General features: G+C 42.1%; 1 protein-coding gene across 25 annotated transcripts in view; it reads right to left on the bottom strand.

The window, feature by feature from the left end:
* DAB1 (DAB adaptor protein 1) overlaps positions 1 to 13,924 on the bottom strand; it is a 411,790-nt gene that overhangs the window by 56,550 nt on the left and 341,316 nt on the right. For all 25 annotated transcript variants that reach the window (XM_072932586.1, XM_072932571.1, XM_072932570.1 and 22 more), the window contains one exon: positions 1,018 to 1,157. In XM_072932586.1, the coding sequence (XP_072788687.1) occupies positions 1,018 to 1,032 (15 nt within the window). In that variant the 5' untranslated portion in view covers positions 1,033 to 1,157. The remainder of the gene's footprint in view (positions 1 to 1,017; positions 1,158 to 13,924) is intronic.

The raw sequence follows: 13,924 nt of genomic DNA, 5'->3' as shown, positions 1-13,924 counted from the left end.
GATGTTTCCCTAATGAGTAACTCATTCCTCCTGGGTGGACTGGAACTCTGTGGGCTGGTATGACCAGACATCATTTAGTGATTTCTCCTCCTGAAAAACCAGCAATGGAAAACCCATCAGCTCTCTAGGCTGGGGAGAGGGCTGGGAGGGAAATAAAAGGGAAAAAGCAGCAGAGGGTTTGCTGCCAGACCTGGTTTGTAACCCTGCAATGCAGAGGGGAGATGGGAAGTGAACAGCCAACGGTGCACTCCAGGAAAACACAACCTCTCCTTCCTTCCTTCCTTCCCAGTGACTCAAGCTCTTCCACATGTCCTAAGGTGAGGGACAGAACAATTCCTACAGGAATTCTCATGCTCTGAGAGAGACTGGGCCATAGAGGGATGTCTGTCAGCTCCAGAGAGCCCGCCCTCGACACCACTGGTACTTCAGAGTGTCCACACACCAACCTTACACCCAAACCTGCCTTTGCCATGGCTTCATTTCATCCCCAAAACTCCATGAACTCCTCTTTATGTCCTCATGCCCCATCCTCTCAGTGCACTGCCTGATTTAGCAACACTTCAGCCCTTCCATTGCTGGTGCAAGACATTCTCCTCCCAGGAGAACACCAGTTCCCCCTAAATCTGGCTGCCTAGACCCATCACTCACAGGATGTAACAGCCAGAGGCAGTGCTGTAGTTGATTAGAAATGTCATATAAAATGCTCTGATATCCCATTTTTCCTCCACAGTCATTTACTTCCCCTTTTGCATAATAAAATTATTCAATTTGCAGTGTGTTGTTTGTAATTTGTGGACAAATTGCAGTGGTGTCAATCACGGAGTAACTACAGAACTCAGAGATAATGTATTAAAATTAAACCAGGATAAGCAATACCAGGCAGGAGTTCATGCAAAATTGACTGATTTCAATACATAATTAACCAGACTAAGGCTCAGTGTCATGAAAGGAGAATGAGTGCAAGCTCAAGCTGAATTTCACTCCGTTTGACTGTAACACTGGAAAGTTTCACTGCACCTTGAGCTTCATCATGGAGTCCTGGCACAACTTGTCCCCTCGGGCAGCAGAAACCTCATCGATCCCGATCAGCTTGGCCTTGTAGCGGACACCGTCACCTTTGAACCTCTTGATCAAAGTGGCTTCGCTGCGATCCTGACCTGCAAGGACAACGTGGCCATGAGGATATTCACAGCAGGGCAAAGAGGAACAAGGGAAGGAGCACAGCCAAGTGACAAGTCAGGTCTAACCCCGAACCTTTCAGTGGAGTTAGAAGGAAATGCTCACTCCATAAAACCTTTTGGCCTCGCTACCCCAAAGGAATTCGCAGTGGAACTGTCGCCATACAAAATCTCCAGTGCACAAATTAGGTTTTCACAGAAGTAAGAGATAAACATGAATCACAGCGCGTGGACCTGAAAGTCTCAGGCTGAGTCAAGGGAAATATAGGTTGGCTATTAGGGAAAGGTTTTTATGGAAAAAGTGATAAATTTATGGAATGGTCTGCCCAGGGAGGTGGTGGAGTCACCATCCCTGGATGTGTTAAACAAAGTCTGGATGTGGCACTGGGTTTTGTTGAGGTGTTGGGGCATGGATTGGACTCTATGATCTTTAAGACCTCTTCCAACCCAGTGATTCTGTGAATTCTGTGTGAATTCTGTGAAAACTTGTGATCTGTATGAGTAGTTTCGATTCCAACACAGAGGAGAATTCTACATTTTGCAGACAAAACTCTAACATGCTGCTATTTCCTTATAAAATGACTCATCTAAGCAATATTTACACTACTAACATTTGAAAGGTGGAAAACCAAATACCAAATTGTATTGCTTGTCTATAGAACAATGATGCTTTAAAACTCCTGGTTCTACTCTTTTTGCACATAAACATACACAGAAACAACATAACTGGCGAAGGCTGCTCTCACAGGCTCACCCTGAGAAGCTTAAAAAAGGCAAAAAATAAGTTTCTTAATAAAAATGCTAAGGTTTTAGTTCTCTCTTTTTTCTGCTATTTTATTTTCCTTACAGTAGTAGTCATAGTAGTAGTAGTAGAAGCATTTAAACTATTTTTATCTCCACCCACAAATTCTCTCACTTTTACCCTTCCAATTCTCTTCCCCCCATCCTGCTGGGAGGGGGAGTGAGTGCCTGCATGGTGCTTTGTTGTCAGCTGAGGTTAAACCATGACACCAAGGTACCTAAATTACCTGAACCATGTGACTGTGTCACCACAACAACCCACAAAAGAGACATCTCTGTCAGGAAAACTTTCCCCCCTTCCCTCAGTATCTGCAGGAACAGTTTTTACTGTGTCTCAGCTGGAAGAAAAGTGTTAGTTAGGGAATCAGTCTTCCTAAAATTGATTGAACATATATTTTGCAGCTGCCTGTGGAATTTTTTGCTAGGATCTCAAAAAAACCCAGGAGTGAGCTGTAAATAACTGCAACCAAACAAACAACAGCCAAAGCACAAAGAAGCAGGCAGAACGGTGAAATATTACACAATTTTCAGTTTCTTGGACTCAAAAGATTTCTCAAAAAAAACCCTTCCCTAAACATGGACAGACATTGCTAAAATTTACACTATTGGCACCTAAGGGCTCTGGTCAGATTCTTCCAGCTCATATAAGAGAATGAACAAAAAACCACAATCTGATATAAATTAGTCACAGGTCAGGATCTAGTCCTAGTCTACATTTGAGAATGCCAGCCCAAACTTCTTCCAGAGCTCATTTCTTTTAAAAGGTCAGATTAAATCACTAAAAAAATAGTATCATTAATACAATAATTTTTATTAGTATATGAAGATTAATATAATCTGACACTGTACAGCTGTTTATTGATAAGAAGTACAGAAGAAGCTTTGGGGAAAAATGCTATTTTGTTTTGCATTTCTATTAAAAGCAACTTCATTAGCAGTCAACAGTGGCCAACTTTGCTGATTTACACACTTACCAAGTTGATCAAGCAGTTAGGTTCTTAATTATGGAATTAAGTCCTTACAATATCATGATGAGCATATATGACCAGCAAAGAGTACTTCCAAATGAAGATGTTCATTTGGTTCCCTTCCCCTCAGAGTAAAGCACTGAGAACTAATGATGGATTAAATATATATTAAGAAAACAGAGCTATTTTAAGCATTTTGAGATCTTCAAGTATGTTTGAGCTCACAAATACCATTTCTTTCAATGAAAAACATCAGCTCAGAGCAATGTTTTAATGCCTCATTTGTAGCCCTTTAAAAATAAGGCAGCTCTGAAGTGCTGCTGTTAGTTCAGCAGCCACCCAAGTGTCTCCCTTGATTTCTTCTCACCCCTCAAAATAACTGAGCAGGGCTAAAACTTCATGCTCTGACATTTTCATGTATTTAAAAGGGAGAATAAAAAAAAGGCAGATGGGACACAAGTGATGAATCAGAAACTCTCAGCAGTGCTAATATCATTCCCCAGGGAAACGTCAAGGCAGATGTTGGCACTATCAGCTAGAAACAATGAAAAACCACTTCCCACTTTCAGCCTCTGGAGCAGGGCAGGAGGGAAGACATCTGGAGACACAACAAAGTACAACAATAACAGTGGACTTTTCCATATGTCTTTTGCACTTGCAAAGACATCCTGTTGATTTGCAATAAATACGATCCAATTCCAACAGCTTCCTCACCCGAAATTTCCAACTTCACGCCTTGGGCAGAGCCAAAGGCAGCTGTGAGCTGACAGCAGGAGCATGTCAAGTGCTCAAGAGTCTTTTCTGGGTCCAAGTTGTGACTGTGACCCTGCATTCATCTGTTATTTTAACATTTCTGCTGTGTTTTACTGCACGTAACTAAACCCCTGCCATTAGCGGCCCACTCAAACACAACTTACGGCCGTGTCTGCTTCGGCACAAGTCCCATGTCAATTATGACCCAGATTAAGCAGGATGAAATGCTTTTGGGATAAATGACTGGGAAAAATCATCAGCCTGAAAATGATGTAGATATTTGAAACCACGGTGGAAGCTGCAAATTGCTGGAGACTACAAATTCATCCGTGAAACCCCAGAGCATATGTCCCGAGCAGAGCACACAGAGTGCTCACGCATACTGCCCTGTATTGTGGGTCAGCCATCTGCAAGCCACCACTCCTCAGCACACACCCACATCTCCTCTCATCTGTATTCACCAATATTCCCAAATTTTGGTGCTGAAAACTCCCTACCTGCTTGGGAAATTACCATGTGACACTGTCAGTGCAGTTGACTTTACAGCACCCATGAGGTGTGTGAGATTTATGGGAGGGTGATATTTCATTTGAACCCTGGACACTTTGGAAAGTAGATAGTCAGACTGTCATAAACATCTCATCATTGAAACAAAAAAGGGTGGGGTTTTTAATGACAGCTTTTGAACGAGGTTCTTTCTGTATTTGAAACTGCATAAATAACAGATGCCTGAATTACGAGGCTGTAATTCATCCTAGGCTTCAGAGGAGGGGGAGTGAGAATATTAAACCACTAAACCAGAGGCTGTGCCCATGCCAGGAACACACCCAGGGAAGTGAGTCTTTCCTTCCATATAACAAACATAGTCAAGCTTAGCTCCTTTGCAGCTCCTGCATTTATCAGTGGAGCTCTGCCATCAAGCCTGGCTCTCCAGCCATCCCTGCCACCACACTGGATGGGTCCCAGCCTCTGGAAGAAAAATTATTCTGGATACAGGCATGCACTTACTGCCAGAGCTGAGTTTTATTTCAATACTGTGAAACCACATCGTGGGATTAGGTAATATCTCCATGGTTCAAAGAGGGACAGTCACCTGTGAAGGTGTTATGGAACACTGAGGCTTCAGATCAGAAATCAATATTAGGGCATGATCTGCAGCAAAATTAGAAGCCCGTGTTTAATGACAACCACTCCTCTCTCACAACACATTTCCTGAAATCTTGTTTTAGCAATTCTTGACTAGAGAACAGCACCCATGCCAAATCACTCTGGGTGAGCAGCTGATGTCCACTGCAGCTGTTCACCTGCCTCCTGCACAGGGAGGAACATCCCCAGAGTTCTTCTTCAGAAGACCAGTACCTTTACACCATTCTAAAATGATCCTAAACTAAATGTCTGTATCAAAACTATTTGAGATCAATGGGTGCTTTCCAATGGTTTGCTCTAAAATACTTTCATAGTATTTTTCATAAGCAAAAGAATTTTCATAAGCGATAACCCAGGCATTTGTTCCTAACTCAACACAAGCAATTTACAATCCAAAATGGAACAAGGTTATCAAAATTAAAATCCATTTGATTCTCATGCCAAAAAATTAGAAAAAGTGCAGAAGCTAAAAACCCACTAAGAAGTCATACAAATTCAGTTTAAAAAGTGATCCCTTTCAATTAGATAATGTGCTGATCTTGATCCAGGGAAAGTTTTGTTTGCAGTGTATAGATTTATAGTCCTCAGAGGCCCTTAAAATGTAAATGTAAGAGTAATTAATTCATTTTTATCTACTTTTGTGGATGTCACCACACACCCTGGAGCTGTATGTTCCAGCTGGACCCCCTGCTTCTTCGTGAGAAGGAAAACACGACCTTTGCTGTGGAGCTGTGACATTGCACTTGGACTTCCACAGTCTTTTAAGAGAACAATAAATGCCCAGAGCTGGGTGATGCAATGTGCTCCCAAACTCCCATCTGAAGTGGAGAGAGGCTGAGCAGCATGATCAGCATTAAGGTGCTTTATCCATCTCACCAAAGCTACTATAGAAGTCATAAACCAGGTCTGGAATGCAGTCAATCATTTTTATTCAAGGCACTATACCTTAATTAAACTGAGACTCCTTCAAGCAAGCTGGGAACAGCCCCAAACCCAAACCCAAACCCAAACCCCAAGTGCTCAACCCACGTGCCTCGAGTCCAGTCAGTCCCAAGGGGTGACTGGAAGCAGTCCAAGAGGGAGAGGAGCTTGTTGGAAGATCCAGGATGGAGCAGCCCGAGCTGAATTCCAGAGGTGCTCCCAGGGCTGTACCCAGCAGCAGGCACTGGGGCTCCTTGGGGAGCTGCACCCAAGGGACCACAATCCCCTGCCTTTGCCACCAAGAGAGAGAGATGTGTTTGTGTCAGCTCACCCCAGGTTTGCTTCCCAGGCACTGTGTATTTTAGCCAGTGTTCCCTCATTTATCCCCACTCGTGGAACAAGCCAAGGATTACACTTGATTTCAGCTCTCAGCCCCACAGAACACCAAGCTAACACTGTATTAATATGCTAAAGTTTAGAGCAAACGCTGTTCATCCTCCCAGGGGATCTGTAAGTGAGTGTATTTCATAAATAGAACAATAAAATGAAGCAAAGCCCCGCTGCAGTGAGAGCACTGTTGCTCTTTCTGTCCTGCCCACAACACACTCAGCATTCCTCGTAGCACCCGCTAATCTAAACCAATAACCCTGGAAATGGCTATATCCTTTATTTAAATCTGTGAAGCCCTCAGGGCATAATCTGAATTTCTTGATTTTACGACTGTAAAATATATAATGATATTATCACCAAAGTCAATAACATGCTCCTAGCAATCAATTCGCTGAAGAACGACACAGTGCTGTCTTTTTTTTTCTACTTCTTTTCTAACTAATAAACTGTCAAAGTTGTATTCATTCAAATTATGCACACATTCAAATTATAAACCTGAAATAACACCTCCTCCTGTATCACAGGGCTGAAAAACAATCCCATACACACTTATAAACAGCCTACATTTTCCTGGGGCAATTAGCATTTTTATGGGTTTTTATGGCATCAACGCAGCGGAAAATACAAAACACTGTGGTGCAGAATGACCTCTAAGATGCCACACAGACTGAAGACTCCTAAATTAATTGCTAAGTGAAAGGTATTTCCCATTAGCTGTGCATATATATGCACCTAAACACATATATACACATGCATAATCTTATCTATTTGCACATATAGACACGCATGATGCACAGGTTCATTTGGTGTCAATTAGCGCAAGAAAACTCACAGCAATTTTAATCAACTACAGATTCCCCTAGAAAAAAGAGGCCCTAAGTACATAAGCAGGTGTAAAAGAGGAAATACTCACATGCAATTAAATGTGCCTTTCAGTACAGCAGGAACTAAAAGGGATCATGAAGATAACTCTGATTAATCTCCTTGACAGCACATTTTCCTCAGTGCCTTCACAGAACCTCAAGACCAAGACAGAGGGCTCACAATGATCCATCACACAAAGGGATGGATTGTGTTATCACAAACCCAGGAATTCTTTCTTCATAACCATAAAAAAGTTCAGTGCAGAATGTTTATTTGGGGTTATAAAGCTGAGAACCCTTCACATGTTCTCAGATTCTTCTGGCATCTGTTAATCTAATTGTTGAAATGTTCTAGGAAACTCAGAGTTGCTGGGTCATTCGTCACCGTCTTTAGGAGCAGAGCTGCCCAACCCTCTTGTTGGGTTCCACAACCCTCTTGTTGGGTTCTTGTTGGCGGATCCACAGATCTGCCACAGACAATCCTTTTCCTCTATTAACATAACATTTTAGAAAAGAAACTATATTGTACCTAGCAGGCTATGTGCTCAAAATTTAATCTTTTGGTGTCAGCACTAGCATTCTCTTCCTCTAGCAATATTTCTCAAATGAGCTTCTTGCAATTAGCCATTTTAAACTTTTTTTTTTCTCTTTAAAAAGGACAGATACTTGAAAGTTTAATTGCAAGATCAATACTTCATCTCAAGTGACCAGAGCACAGTCGCAGCACGATTTGCTCATGACATCAAGCACTGCTGTCTTTTAAATGAAGACACACTTTGGATTTCACACTTTATTTCAGTGATAAAGGCTAATCCCTAGCAGCTGAAAAAAACCTACTGATGGAGTGAAACACAACATGTTTATGGGCACCACCCTAAAAAGCATGTTAAAATTTTGTGAGGAATAAGCACCTCTTTCTATATAAGTGCCTATACAAAAGCTTGGTTACAGTATATGGGCACAACCTGAGTGCAAACTTCTCCTTTCATCAATTGATAGGAAATGTCCTAAAAAACTCTGCAGGTGTTGTTCTGGGGTGCTTTTAATGCCCTGTTTTGACAGCAGCACAATTTGTCCTGAACTAAAAGATTGAGAATACTCCTACAGAAAATGATAAACCACGTAAAGAGGGGACAGAGAAACCACTCCGAAGGCTCAATGAACTTCTATTATGGTTTAATTTAAAAACATTACCTCCAATTTTAAGCACAGATAAAGGCTCTCCAGGAAAACTCAATCATCATTCAGGCTATCATCTCAGCAGTACTCCCCAATCGTTCAGCGCTGCTGTTCACAAAACCTCAAACTGAGAGATTTTATGGCTTCTGGCATTATTAGCCTGAGAATTACTGTACTTGAAGGCACCTACACAGCCCCACTCCTAGAACCAAGTCTCCTCTGCAAGGAAACAAGATGTTCCCATATCATTTGCTGTCCTTGATCAGCTTTATGAGCAGAAATTTGTTCATCAAGTGACAACAACTTGCACTCGCCAAGTTTTTATCTCAACACTTAATGCAAAATGAACACGATGTGCATTTTACCATCTCCAAAGCAAAATGGTTGCATGGACTGGATTAAATTAATTAATTAATTCTTTATTCTACAATGAAGTCCATGTGAGTATGTCAGGGGAAGGGTTCTGCTATTTATAGAGGAGGCCTCAGTATAAAATAATGTTTGATTAAAACTTGTGACAAATCTCAGTGATGGAGAGTCTGGGCTGAGCACCCGGGAGAAGGCAGTGATTGAGCACCCAGGCTCCACGGGCAGATGACAAAGCACTCATTTTCCTTTTAGCCAGAAGGCTCACTGATCAATTTTATTTTCTTAGATGGTTTTTGAGATGACAGAATATGGGCACATCTTCAGACACAGAAATGACCAAAAGCTGAATGTAATTAAACTTCCTTTCAGCCTCTGTACCATGCAAGTCTTCATAAATCTTTGAAAGTCATTTTGTAAAGGAGCCTTTTGCAGGCTGTGTGCAGAAGCAGCTAAAATTCCAAATTCTACATTGATTTAAAGCGAAATGAGACCCTGCAATGAAACTTCATTTTGGGGTACTAACCTTGTCCAGCAAGCCCCAGGGAATGACCACAAGTGAAAACAGGGAAACTTGGCAGTCCATTTTCTGCTGTTAGAGAATTAAAATGATGTTTTCTGGACAACCAGAAGGGAAGGGCAAAGACAGGCATTTGTGGACTCTCCTCTTGGGAGACAGAAGATAGTTTAGCAGTATTTGTTCACCTAATGTTTCAAAGTTTGGGTAAATGTTTAAATCAAACAGACATCCAAATGTCAAGTACATAAAGCCCTTGGGAAAACAGGGTCATCAGCTGTTTCATTCCTTACCCACTTGCCTGGGAGTCAGGATGAAATCAGTTATTTCTGAGCTAAAACCAGCTAAGAAAAGGTAACTGATGTTACAGTGATCCTTAATTTGCATTAATATGTGTGCTGCATTTGGATGGGGCATTGTAAAAGCCCAAGCACTCAGAAAACCGAAGGACCTGTTACAGCTGTACTTACATGAACGAGCAAAACAGTCCCAATGGGGCACTCAGCTGATACCATCTGCTGCCAAAAATCTCTGTACACAACCTCCAAAGCAGCAAGGAGAGCCCAGTGCAAAGGGGCTGCTACATAACCCCAGAATGTGTCATTTTCCAACCAAATCTGAACTTGTGGGGCTGAAGAAAGTCAGATTGAATAGTTTTTCCTTGCAAGCTCCACCACAGCACTGAGAACCACTTTAAAGCAGATGAAAAATCAGCCAACATGAGAAATACTGATCATTTACAGATAAGCATCTTATTATTATTTTGGTATGTGAATATGCAACAAGATCTGCAGAGCTGCTGGATCTTCCCGATTCCTCTTTAATCCTACAAGAACTGTAAGAGCTCAGAACTCATGAAAAAAATAATCAATCTGTTTTTACGTGTTTCCCTATATCTGGCTTTACGTATGCAGTTTTCAAGAACAATTTTAACGTGACTTTCACTAATCCAGGACACAGACACGCACGTGTTTACACGCAGCACCCCAAACTCATGTCAAGACACACAAATTCACAATTTACACTTCAAAGCCTACAAATTATATTCTGTTGATGAGCCTACTAAAGAGTTTAGTTTTTGTCAAGTACAAGGAAGGAGAAAGGGTGGAGAATCCGTTCACTTCATTCAAATACCAGTTTCCTGTGCTGCCCTAAGATAAATGCTAATTTCCCAGGACTATAAAAAGAGCAAGTTAAGAAAAGGTTATGCTCTGCTGATTAACATTCCCAAATTTCTCACACGTCCATAAGAGAAAAAAAACCTTTCCATTCAAGATAACTAATTACAGCCACTAAAGTCCCAAAGACAAGAGCAATAGCCTGTAACAGCTAAAGCAGGAGGACAAAGCCATTCATTGATTTACACTTCACCCTCTCCTGTCACCACTGTGCCCCCCCTGCATCAGTGCTGTGTGCAGGCACAGAAATGGGGCTTTGCACCACTCTGGATGGGGCCAGAGCCACCTCTCCCCTCCCAGCCATCCCCTTGTCAATGCAGAACTTCATCCTGCTGAAGGCTGATGGCAGGGCTCTGCAGAACGTGCATCGCACCAGGCTGGGAACATCTGCAAACTGCACAGTCTGGGGGCTGTGCTCCTGGTCCTTCACTGATTTCCTTTGATGCCTCAGGTTTTGGCTTTTATATTTTTCACATTCTGTGCTGCTTTAGTGTGTAGTTCTAAGCTTCATAGTAAGGGATGGTGAGCTCTCTTCACAGAGCAGGGAGACAAAACAATTCCTGCTCCAGCTGGGCACCAAGGACAAATGATCCAAATCTCAGCCCAGGAGCACAAACACCGTGGGCTGGAGAGAGAAAAACAAGCAGGGTGGGACTGCCTGGGCTGAAGCTGGAATGGGACAATGAACTCCAAGGTGCCAATGGAGCAGAACTGATCCCAGGGAGAGCCCCCGGGAGCGCTCGTGCATTTTGGGGCCATTTTGGTTCATTTGGGTGCAGCCCTGGCTGGGCTCTGGTGTTGCCCAAGATGGATCCACTGAGGCTTCCTAATAAAACTGTACTTTATTCTTTAGCTCTGTCCAGCCTCTGTTCTAGGTCAGCCTTCACAAGACACCACTTTCCCCAATGCAAATAAAGTCTCACCTAAATCACAGAACCTGGTCTTCAGGGGGAGGAGGTGAAAGTCACCCTTGAAGCATTAAAGCTCCCCAGCCCCAACTCCCAAATCACTTAAACCCCAGAACCACTTCAGACCCCACTGAGAAAAGATTCCAGCAGAAAATGTCAGTGCAGCTCCAGAACAATCCTCATCTTTCTTCCAATGGAATTAGTGGCCCTGACATTTGCATTATTAGTACATTACTGACCACTACATTATTAGTAGTTCTGATAATATTGGTGTAAAACACACCTCTAGAATGTGCAGACCTGTAAGTTTCTGCCTTAAAAACCTGGTTCCAAGAGCATGGCATTAAAGGCAGCACATGGACTCAAAAGTGAACTACACATCCACCCTACACCACCTATTCTCATGCAGAAAAAGGAAAAGAATGAAAGTGTCATACTAGGAAAAAAAACCCACAGTAAACAGGTGTCTAGAAATGATCTTAAGATCACATTAACTCAATAAGAAAAGCAGCTGCTATTTATTTTCTGTAGTCAAATGGAAATACCAGTATTCACCACATGGCAGTCAACAAAAACAAAACAAAACAAAAAAAACCAAACCACTCTTTCCCTGCTGAAATTGTTCACATTTTGTTATCCAATGTTTCAGGAAGAAAATTATTTTAATTTTGGCTTCCCACTGCCTCTGCAACATCAGAGAATGTTTCTCCCTGCTGGAAAAACAATAGGAGGCAAAGAGGAAAGCAGCTTTTTTCCTGAGACTTTGGGCTAAAAAACGCCATCAATTTCGAAATTACAACAGTGGCAAAGTGCTTCTTTCAATCGGGTCCTTTCATTTTTGCCTCCTGCTGCCGTTCCTATTGTCAAAGTGGCAGCAGGAGGCAGGAATGAAAAGACTACTGCTGGCAGTCACCCTTGGGCAAACTGCTGACAAGAAGTAAAACACCCCTGTGCCAGAGGGATTCCGGAGGTAAGAAATTGGGGTTTGCACACCTCTGGAGTGTGCAAAGCCACGGAGGATCAGCACATCAGGGCAACTCCTCTGCTCCTGGAACCGATCAGGCATCAAGGAGCCAAAGTGTTTGGGAACTGAGAGAGAATAGTTGAGAAAGTAAGGAAATACAATAAAAACAAACCAGCAAATCCCACCAGCTAACTCTGTGTCAAGTAAGAGGAAAGGAAACTTTCCCCAGCTGGGAAAACTTAGAGACTTCTTCAGCTATTGAGTAGATGATCTGATTTGTAAGAGCACAAGGACCCAAGTGACCCTGTCTGAATCCAAAAAGCCTACAGGTGTGTGAGAAGAAGCAGGACAAAATAGTGAAGTCAAGTGCCAAAACTTTTACGAATTTTAACACATTTGCTGAGCCACCTGCAGAGCAGTCCAGTGTTTCAGAACTGGTCACTTGAAGAGCAACCAGAAGGAAATCACTGCCAACACTCCTCCAAACACTGCAAGCCAGAGAGGAGCTCCTAAAGCAGTGACTGTGACCAACCACCTCCGTCTCTTGCCCTTGGGTGAGGCTTCCAAAGACTCCAAATCCAGCTACAAATCAGTGTCCTCTCTTTTAAGAGGGTGCCTTTATTCCTTGAAAGGAGGAGTTCCATCCCCAGCTGAGCTGCACCTGAAGGCTTCTCTGCTTGCAGCCCACAGGGCTGGGTCTGGCAGCTGAGCACTGCAAGGATGACTGAACTGCCTCTTTTGGAAGAAATATGGGTGCTAAAGGGACAGTTTAAGCTAATTCTAGGAAGTTTTAAGCAGCTGGATCAAATCAAGATAGAGGATAGGAGCTGTCTCAGCCTGGTCCTGCTTCAGGCTGGGAAGAGAACAGATCTGCCAATATGATACACGTGGTTTTACTACCTTTGTTCTAACAAGGGTTCATTACAAGAGAGCAAAACATTCCCCTGAAGACCTTGAGGAAAAAAGTCGACTTCATCTGCAGAGATTCTTTGAAAACAGAAAACAATTGGGAAGCGAATAAAGGGGCTACTAAAATGGGATATGCTATTATTTTTCATTGCATGGATTTAATAAAAGGAGGGTTATCTTTGATGAAACTGAGCCATGAAAAAGGTACTTTTCCCCCACTAAAAATAAAAAGCATGATACTTTACAAATAAAATCACTATTATTACTTGTGCTAGAACTGAACAACAAAAACTTATGAAGCTTGAAAACTCTATTCTGTGCAATAAGCACCTAAAATGTTTCATCACCTGTGTTTGTTAAAATAATAAAGGGAGATTATTTTTTTATAAGAATCCATGTAACCTAAACTGAGAAGACTCTTTCCCCAAGGTCAGAGTTCTCTGTTAACTTAACCTATAGAAAATTCTTGTCATATTAACTGAAAGGACACGCAGATAAAATCAGTCTGCTGAAATCAACACTTGGCAAAAGGAGCAGCTGCAGGGGAAAAAGCAGATTCTATTTACACCATCAAAATATTACCAGAATTTAAAACATTATTATTCGTCTTGCAGTTGTGCTTATCTTCTGAAAAGACCTGTCTACTTGGTGTAATGCTCTCATTATTTGGCTGCTGATACCATCAAGATTTGCTGGCTATTTCTACCTCTAAAAGATTTTCAGAGACCATGCTGAAAACACTGATCAAATGATGCAGGAATCCTTCTCTGGACTGCACCCCAAGGCCTCCTCAATAACTTGACTATAACTTACTCATTTACAAACAAAATTGACTGTGTCTAATCTCCGTGCAAAAAACCCAACAATCTAATAATTTAATGTC

This window comes from Taeniopygia guttata, chromosome 8 (genome assembly GCF_048771995.1).
Source record: "Taeniopygia guttata chromosome 8, bTaeGut7.mat, whole genome shotgun sequence".
NCBI lineage: Eukaryota > Metazoa > Chordata > Aves > Passeriformes > Estrildidae > Taeniopygia > Taeniopygia guttata.
This window is presented reverse-complemented; position numbering and strand designations above follow the sequence as displayed.